This window comes from Lepisosteus oculatus, chromosome 3 (genome assembly GCF_040954835.1).
Source record: "Lepisosteus oculatus isolate fLepOcu1 chromosome 3, fLepOcu1.hap2, whole genome shotgun sequence".
NCBI classification, from domain to species: Eukaryota; Metazoa; Chordata; class Actinopteri; order Semionotiformes; family Lepisosteidae; genus Lepisosteus; species Lepisosteus oculatus.
Genome location: NC_090698.1, coordinates 5774023 through 5783808, shown reverse-complemented (window position 1 = coordinate 5783808; position 9786 = coordinate 5774023). Strand labels below are relative to the sequence as shown.

Sequence of the window (9786 nt, the reverse complement as noted above, 5' to 3'; positions counted from 1 at the left end):
TGATAACTGAGCATCAGCAGCTTCCTTTTGCAGCGACCCAGTGTGTGTTCGAGATCGAGACAAGCGCCTATCGGCTTTACCCGCTTTTCTTAGGGCCTTCCTCCAGGATGCAGGGGACAGGAGCAAAACAGATGGACACAGCCCCAACACGAGAAAGGACAAAACTACAGGAGGGCATCTGGCCCTTCGACTTCGTTTGGTCACATGTAGCTGATCAAGCTGAGTACCTCCTTGAAAAAAGCCAACTGATCCCCCCTTGTTTCAGACTCCCACCACCCTTTGTGTAAAGACCGCGCTGTGCTGTTCTTAGTCTTGAATGCCCTTTCCCACCCGCGCGCACCTTTCCAATGTCACCCCACACAGCCAGACTGAATAACCCATGCAACTCCAGCCTCCTCTACAGACATAAGCCGATTATAAAGACTTGAGTCACCCTTTGACCACCCACAGATAGTCAGGCATATTCCTTCCCCTTCTCTTGAAATGAACAGCAAGGCCCAATCTTTCTTCTACAGGAGAAGAAAAAACAGAAAAACACACGCTGAGCCGAATGCCAATCAGGAAATGCAAATTCACCCTGAGACACATCAGGCTTGGTAGCAAGCGAGAATCTTCAGAGGAAGTGAAAATGACAATGACATTTACCAACACTTTTCATCCCAGGTTCTCCTTTACCTGTCCAGCCAGCAGGACTGTGGACTCTCTGGTATTGGGGCAGGACAGCCCGAACCAGAACACTGCTCTCGCTGCACCTGCACAGGGGCCAGTGGAGGATACAGGACCTTTGGTGGCACATGGACCTAAACCGACCACAGGGAGCATGGCTGCGGGGCGCACACGAAACACTAGAGCAAGACACTAGCCTTTTAATACAAAGAGGTATAATTACCATGATACTGAACAGCTCAACTGTCCAAAAACAAGCAAGCACCTGGCACTCTGAAGCGTTTTCAGCCTTCTAAAACAAATACCATAGCCACGAGGGATAAAAACTCACCTTTGAAATATTTCTCGCAAAACCAGAGCATTCGACACAGACGCCCCTCCCACTTTCCCAAAGAGCAAGACTTCCATCTTTGCAAATCAGTCAGGGCAGCTGAATGAGTCCGCCATCAGTCCACTCCTGATCGGACTGGGAAAGCACACTGCTCTTTAGAAGGCAAGTGCTCGGCTGTGGTACTATGAGCTCAGCACAAACATGCAGCACGAACAGCACCCAGCCGAGCTGGGGGGCTCAATCCACGCGAGCAGGACATTAACCGGGACGGAAAAGTCGGTCAACTTTCAGCCACTGCGAAGATGGCTTATCGGAGAGAGGTGTTCTCAAATAATTCACAACAGTAAACAGCTTTTGGGTGTGTACAAGTTTACTTTACTGTTTTAAAAAAAGACTGGATCCATAACGACCATTAACAGGTAAAAAAAAAAAGTTTAACAAACCTGCACGCTCTGATCACAACACTTAACACCATCAAATGGAACTTCAGTCCCTACGTTAAAACGTCCTACAGTCAGCAAAGGGGCTCACGTGTAGGAGACAGGCTTCTAACACATGGTAGTATGCCGCGTAAAAACTGCACACATTCAGGGGGGAAAAAAAAAAATCACAAGAAACAAAAACAAGCCGATTTCGGACAAACGTGTATTTGGTGTTGACATCCGTCCAGTTCTTCGTTATTTTTTCCCCAGGAGGAAATAAAGGATGTGGAATGTGTTGCGGCAGAGGCGGCGCAAGAGGACGGGATTGAAACAAAACCACTAGGGCTGCTGGGACAGGGGGGAGCTCGGGGGGTTAAAATGATTACAGGACAGGTGGCCGCCGGACGCGACGGCAGGGCCGGTGGCACAGGTCCTCGCTCACTTGGCGTCGGGTGTCAGGCTCTTCCTGGGGCTGGGCGACCGGGAGCGGCTGAAACAAGACAGAAAAGGCACACGGCCGTTAGCGCGCTCGCACCCGCGGCCCTGGCAGCGCCCCCGGGCCTCCTGCTTCACTCCCACCCCACCCCCCTCGCGCTGGGCAGGACGGGGCCCCGGACGCAGATTGGCACCCCCCACTTAAAACACCATGCAAGTTTCCTCACGTCGGAAGTCCGAAATGATCCGGACTATCCCAGTGAACTGAGCATCCCTCTGTCCCGGGACACGGGAGGAACGATACTGCAGCCACTGAACGCCCTCAGAAGGCAGGGTGCATAGGCTTGTGTCTGCAGAAGAATGGCGCTCAGCGGCTGCTCTCAAGCGCCAGCTGTACCGCAACTCGCTGCAGCCACTCTTAAAACCGAGTACGAAGCATGAAACCCTGCAAGACCACCTCCACATCTTTCCAAGTTCTCAAAATAAAGCCCAGCCATTATTTAGGTGTCAAGCCCCCTCAACTCCAGAATCTCAAGAAGGAGGGAATAATCAAAGGAAAACTGGGAGCAAGCGTGAAGCAGGACCCACGGAACGCGAGCATAAAAGCAAGACCCTTTTCAAAAACCCTTTATTGTCTGAAACCCACTGAGGACCTGACCTGTAACAAGAGACAGGAGGCCCGAGCTGAAAGTGCTCCAGAGAGAGACTGGTGTCAGAGCCCAGGGGATACGTTGGCACTGTGCCACTGTTACATGGCGTACTTGAAGCTGCACTGATGTTGGACTGCCCGGTCAGACTGACAGGCTATCCCAGTGCTGCAAAATGCAGTGTGGGTAGAACAGGGGCAACAGACAGATACTTTTAAATCATAAAAGTCCCAGGACAGCCCCAATTCGTTGGTTTCACGAGCAACATCATGACACAGGACTTTAAAATGAGTCACTACGATTAAGCCCACTGGTCTCTCCAGAATCAACACTGGTCACACAGAAGAGGCTTTTTAAAGCTTGTGGATTGTGAGCAGGGCTAAGCATGAAAACCTGGGACCAACTGATTAGAGTATCGCAGTACGAGACTAGGAACACTGAGTGCTAAAGGACTGGAGTAGGGAGCAAAACCTTAGCTCTTATAGAAGGGTCAAACTGCAAGAACCAAGACTGAGAACCAGCGGCCTGAAATGAGTCCTCTGAGGGTCCGAGGTCAGGGCAGTCCAAGATCAGTGCTGAACAGTGAAGGGTGTGACCAGCCATTTAATCCCTAGAAAGCATTCAACTTAAACGAAGGTGACTGCAGACCAATTATCACAACTGAAAATCAGGTACAAAAGCCATCACCTCAACAAAAGAGCACCACTGCTGCTGCTGCTGTTTTTGAAGGCTTGCTCACAGCACAGGCGGAAAGAAGATTCCCAACCGCACAGCAGATGGGTCTATTTCAGGTCTGTATGATAGGCACAAATACCCTCTTTCAACTCCTTTACTTACAAATTCATACAAAAGCATGGCTTTTCGTACAAGGACTACTAGAGCCCCAAACAGCCCGAGCTGCTGTGCCGTGGGGTCCTGTCTGCCCAGCCAAGTGTGACCGGCGAGTGCTGCCGACAGTCACAACAGTGGTGCCCGAGGTCACGAGGCCACAGCACCTTCTTGCAGCCAGGTTGAAAAGTCCCAGCCTCGCACAGCCACTGTCCAGCAGGTGTCACAGGCCACCCTTAAACAGGATGTTTTCTAAACGTCCCCGACTACTCTCCTAAAGGATTGCAGATGCAGGTATGTTTTAAGCAGGTCCACAAACACTCTACACCCCCATCGCTGTCTGTAGTGTCACAGAAACACAGGCCACTCCACACCTCAACCCGAAAAAACAATTGCTCAACAAATTAAAACCTGAAATTCCACCACACCCTGAGAAACCAGAGGTTTAAGGATGCACTATGAAAAACCAGTTGGACTGTGGCTCTCTAGGACTGGTCATCCCTGTCCAGCATGCAACCTGCTTCTAATCCCCCTCACCCAATATTACCAGCCTCTCCAGTATGGAAATGCGGTTTGATCTCAATTCTGCCCAGTTTCCCAATGCCCATCCTGGACACCTCCACCAATGCCCAAGTCAAAATACCTTACAGTATTTTCATCACAGTTCAGTTTTTAAAGTCAAAGAAGGATGATGTGCTGGTCTGCTTTGACCAACTGGGCCACTCAGAACTGGAACTGGGAAACTAGAACACTGATATATTAACCACCCCCCCACCCCAAGACCTCCCAAGCAGACTGGGGCTGTTCTAACGGTCTTTACCCAGCCACCACCAAAACAACAATACAGCATACTTTAAAAGCAGCTTGGAATAAAAAAAAAGTTTTTTTTCATGATATCAGCAAAAACAAGTAGTGACTTTTGAGTACATCAAAGCCGAGTTCTGAGTATAACTAAATACATTTACTTTTTTTACCTTTGCAAAGTGGTGGATACTCAGAGCAACATGAACAGAGACGCGACGCAAGTACTTGAAGACAAACACTGGAGGTCTTGAAGGCTGATCTCTGGTCAGCACGTTCTCTCTTTCTGCCTCTCTCCCTCTCTGTCTCTCTCAGAAGCTAAGCAAGGCTGGGCTGTGCCGAGTGGCTGGAGCTGGCCATTGCGATCTGGGGATCTGAGCTCTCACGGCAGGAGAAGACAGGAGGGGGAGAGTGGGGGGAAGAAGAGGGGGCGCTGTGCTCAGAACGTGCGACGGATGACCCCCTTCTAGCACGTGGACGGCCGTAGCCCTCTTGGAGTCTGATCTCTCGGGTCAGCTCTCACAGAAATGACAAAGCAAGGATGAACCTGGTCAGTACTTGCGCCGGACGAAACCCCCTCTAAAGCCCGCAGCCAAACAGCGCTGGAGTCTGATCACGTCAAGATTTCTCTTTTCCCCCCTCTCGGAAGCTAAATCGAGTTTGGGGCTGGATCTGAGGCAGGGAGGGGGGAGTGGGCGTGAAACAAGACAACCTCCAGCCTTCAACACCATCTCGGAGTCTGATCGCTCGTCAGCTCTCGCTCCCCCTGTGAAGCTAAGCAAGGTCTGGCCAGGTCATTCTTGGATGGATGACCTCCAAGAGAAAAGAAAATAAATCAGATTTTGCAGCGCGGTCAGCTGGTGTCCCTGGGTTAACAAGAAGGGGGCTTTCTCCCTCAGTCGCTGGACGATACACAGCCCACAGCTGGCGTGCCAGACTGGACAGAGTTCTCTGGTACCGTAGGAGCCGACATCATTCTGGTGTCATGTTAATCTGAGATCATGTCTTTAATCTGTGCATACTCAAACTAAACCAAAAAAAAAAACCTTGACAATCTGAATAAAAGTCACACAATAAGTAAATAAGTGTCAGGAGTTAGAACACACAAAACATCACATCAGATCTCCTTTCTGCCTAACAACATGAACCAGTCACTAGCATGATCATTTTATAACCCATAGACCTATAAAACAAAACATTGCAAAGAGAGAAAGACATCAGATGTATTAATCATGAACAGATGTATTTAGCTCAAATGTACAGTTACAATGTACACATTTTCTATTGCCTGTTTAACACCTAACTCCTGCACTGCATCATCAATGTACTTCTGCATCCTGCTGAAATCATTCAAAACGACTGACTGCAGTGCACCTATACTAAATTTATACAGTTAACTGTCCTTGGTATCAGGACGTCTCTGCAGAGCAATAACACTAACTGCTGAGAGTCACCCTGGATAAACACTGCAAACATCCTGTGCCCTGTCCTCCTGGTCCGGTTCCTTGCTTACCTTTCTCGTTTGGCGCTGGCTGAGTGGGACCGGGAGCGCGAGCGGGACCGGGAGCGAGACCGGGACCGGGAGGCAGAGCGCCCCTTGGAGCGAGACAAGGAGCGTGACCTGGAGCGAGATCGGGAGCGACTGCAAACAGAGGGGGGAAAAAAGGTCACTGGGTCACTCACACAGGGCACTGCAGGGAGAAGTCAGTGGGGACCACCCAGTCAAGCACTCACTCTCTTTTGGTTTGAGTGGATAATAAAACAGGCCACAGGGAATCGAGGCTCAGAGACCGTCGTTGTCTCTGTGCTCCCATACTGCACTTCGGTCATTCACACGCCTGAGCCCTGCTGTGTGGCAGATACACCCACTGGAGACTAAAACACAGCATGGGGTTCACAGCCACACTCACTCTCCCTGAGGACACCAGGAACTCACCTTTACAAACTACACACGTGTGAAGAGCTGTGCATTCACGTGCAAATAAGGTGATAAAAAAACACGCAGGTTCTTTTAGTCTGAAGATGAGTGCACTCCAGGGAATAAGGTACAAACAAAAGCCAATTTTCAGCTACTTTACACAGATAATGGGCACCTTTTAATGCATTTTAATCACAGCCAAGACTGAATTCCCCAACAGTCCTGTTTCTATTTACAAAAAATGGAAATCAACTCACTATGGCCAGTTTAAATGCTTCCCCTGGCTCTGTAAGTGCTGCTGCTTAAAAAGGACCCAGAAAATCTGCACACACCAGCCTGCCAAGACTGGTATCAAACAGCCCACAAAGAGACCAAGGCTGAGCAGGGAAACAAAGGTACACAGGAGGCCGTCCTCCTCTCACGCCTCGGCTCCTATATTACCCCCTGCCGAGTATCAGAACCGCAGAGGCCACCAGACCTTACCTGCGCACCGGAGTTCTGGACCTAGAGCGAGCCGGGGAAGCGGACCTGGGGGGACAGAAGAGAGAAAAGTAAGCACTAAAGGAAGCAGGAATCTGATGGAAAGTGGTACCTGCTGGGTAGGGAGCACAGACACACACAAAGCTGCCAGATACTCTATATTGACAACAGTTCAACAGCTCAATTCATTTAAATGCAGAAAGGCTTTAAAGGAGCTCTCCACAAGGCACGCCCGACAGGCAGAGTGCTTTGAGTCCCTGCAAGGCCAGTTTTCACAGCCAGTGGCACCTAAAACAGGCTTGGCGCAGGTCACACCCGCGAGGGGCAAAGGGGCACGGCCGCGGGCGGGGCTCACCGGTTGCGGCTCCTGCTGCGAGAGCGATAGCGACGTCCTCGGGACCTGGACCGGGACCTGGAGCGGGACCGGGACCTGGAGCGAGACCTGCGCAGGGAGAGGAGATCGGGTCATCCTCTAGAAAACTGCCCCCACGCACCAACTCTGCACTTGGCAGCGAGAAGCGGATGAGCTAAATCTTTAAAGCGTGTAATGTCCTTACAGAACGTCTTTTCGCAGACCCCAGCTTGCTCTCCATGAGAGACACAGACAGGGAGAGAAGCTGGGGGCCAGAGCAAAGGGTCAGCCATTTATACGGTGCCCCTGGTGCAGCTGGGGTTAAGGGCCTCGCTCAGGGGCCCAACGGAGTAGGACTCCTCTGCCGGCTGCAGGATACGAAACAGCAACCTTCCAGCCACAGGCGCAGATCCTCAGCCACCCCCCCTTCCCCACACCCAGCAGCAGGCCTTGCTCCTGGCAGGCAGGGGGTGGGGGAACAGTCAGCGTACCTGCTGCGCCGGCTGCCGCCCCTCTTGCTGAAGCGGTAGCAGTCGTAGGCGTAGTGGCCTCTCTCCCCACACTGGTAGCAACGGTCGTTGGGGTCAAAGTGCCGCCGGCTGGGGCGCCCGTAGCGTGTCTTCCGAGAGACGCCCGTCGACAGCTCCACGCGGATCCGGGAGCCGCACAGCACCCTGGGAAACAAGAGGGCTGGTCAGGGCCCATGCGAACACGCGGTTCACGAGCCCAAGCACAACTCCAATAGCCTCCACACTAGACCAAAGACACAGGGAAACTTCACACCTCACGTCCGGAAGTTGCTTTTTGTACAGAGTTATTTCTTCCCAGTTCAGAAAAGGTGAATTTTCCAGATCCGTTTTTTTCTGGAACTTTGACTTTGACCTTATGACAAAAACAACTTCCAGCGGTCTACACGCTGTCCGAAACGAGTGCGGGTTCAACGCCGCAGACCGGGGGCTCACTCACTTGCCATCCATGCCCTTCACCGCGTCCTCGGCATCCCGGGAGTCCTCGTACTCCACGAAGGCGAAGCCGGGGGGGTTGCGGGCGACCCACACGCTGCGCAGCGGCCCGTAGTAGCCGAACGCCCGCTCCAGCTCGCCCTTCGCCGCCCCGCTGCCCAGGTCCCCCACGTACACCTTGCAGTCGGTGGAGTGGGACGAGCTGCGGGAGGACGAGTAATACGACATCCCTCCGCTGTGCCGGGGAGCGGAGACAGAGAGAGTCAGCCCCGTGAGCCCGCCACAAGCATCTTCCACAGCAAAGCAGATCCCCTGCAAGCGCCCCCGTCTCGCACACCCACCACAGGAACGGCTGAAACCCACTCACCCCTCTAAATGCAGCAGAGGCACCGGGAGCTAGGGCTAGCAAGGGATCACTGCGCAGGCTGCTGTACCAGTCCGACTACTGGTGCCTTCCATGCTCCTCTAGCTCGGGGGGAATACATTACTTTACCTGACCTGCACTTTAACACCTGCAACTGGGGGGCAGTGGTTGCTAGGGAGCTGGCATAAATGTGCAACATCTAAATGCTACAGAGGAGACTTATTCAGGATAGAAACGCTGGGATAAAGAGGGACTTCGCTTACTTCAGCCCCTAACTCAAACGTGCACCCAGATAGAGGATCCTACATTTTACTCGACCTTATCCCCATTAGCCTAAAGGCATGTAGCCCCCACAGCTAACCGCATCGCAGTGGAGCTCAGGTTAGTTTCATACAGCACAGGAAGTCGGAAACGGCGTTGTCTTGGCCTGAAGCGTGACGAAGAGTTCGGCTCACTGAGGCTCTATTTTCGTTGGCCAGCGGCGCAGCCCTGGGAGAGGATGTGCGGACAGCGCCCGCAGTGCCGCCGGTCCGCGGGCGAGCGCGCGGCGCACACGCCGCCCCACACACGGCTTCACGCGGGGATGCGCTCGCGCAGTGTGTCGCCTTACAGCGGCGACATCCGGACAGGCCGAGGAGCCCCGGAGGAGCAGGGCAAAACAACCCGATTGGCACAGCCAACACTTCCCTTTATCAGCGCTGTGTTACTGACGGTAACCGTGAAGCTCAAGGTTAAAGCTGTTCTGGACGGGAAATCAACACTAGAAGGGAAAGACTGCGCCAAACCTCGTAAAGCTTCAAAGCGTGTTTTTAGAAACATGAAACAACTTTACACTGGTCCGCTGGGCAACTTTCACCCCCCTGCTCACGCTAAAATAAAGACCTCGAAAACACCCGAGACAAACACCAGACGCAGAGAAACTGCAGAAATAACGCGTCAGTGAAGACGGAAACGGCGCGTAAAGATACCGCCAGGCCAGGCCCACCACCACCACCCCCCTACACCAACGAAATTCACATTATTTTAAACCCACCTTCTTTACCGAAAAGGCCGTTTACCGTTGCCAGAAAGGAACAAGCGCGCTTCGGCCGTGTACCCCAAGTTTGAAACAGCCGGCTGGCGCCCCGAGCAGGCCCAGGCGTGAGGCCCTCCCGCGTGAGGTAAACAATGGCGGCCGCAAACCACTCACCGTACAGTCCTGCGCTCGGCTTCCCTGAGAGGACTTCTAACCGCTTTACTTTCCAGCCCACACGAGAATACACGACACCTTTCCAAAATCGGGGGGGGATAAAGAGAAGACTGTTAGGCTATCAGGCGTATCCACAAGTGTACATACTTCGGCGCTTCGGTAGCGAACTGTAGTACCGTTCCCACAGGCCTCCTCTCTGCTCCGCTCTCCCTTCTCCGTCCGGCCCCGTAGCCGAGCAACCGGTGCGCCTGCGCACTTCGGGAGAGGAGGGGTTTCCCGGCAGGGGCGTGGTGACGGAGGCTACCGCTGGGGTGAGCTCCGTGCGCCTGTGACTAAAAACCCTCTGGTACCCACCGTTTAGAATGTGAAACTTTCTAAAGTGCTAAAAATG

At 52.8% G+C, this 9786-nt stretch overlaps 1 protein-coding gene across 2 annotated transcripts; it reads right to left on the bottom strand.

Moving 5' to 3' along the window:
* Positions 1-1349: 1349 nt before the first annotated feature.
* On the bottom strand, positions 1350-9680 carry srsf7a (serine and arginine rich splicing factor 7a). 2 transcript variants are annotated; one of them, XR_001477804.2, is made up of 9 exons: positions 9572-9680; positions 9396-9473; positions 7847-8077; positions 7372-7554; positions 6884-6970; positions 6532-6576; positions 5644-5772; positions 4304-4943; positions 1350-1909 (listed from the first exon to the last, which is right to left on the bottom strand). XR_001477804.2 is itself a non-coding variant. In XM_006627541.3 (8 exons), exons 3-8 carry the CDS (start codon positions 8068-8070, stop codon positions 1858-1860), a joined length of 720 nt encoding a protein of 239 aa, XP_006627604.1. In that variant the 5' UTR covers positions 8071-8077; positions 9396-9473; positions 9572-9680; the 3' UTR covers positions 1350-1857. The 2 variants fall into 2 exon arrangements, 1 of the variants encoding a protein (XP_006627604.1); XM_006627541.3 differs by lacking the exon at positions 4304-4943.
* Between the last annotated feature and the right edge of the window lie 106 nt (positions 9681-9786).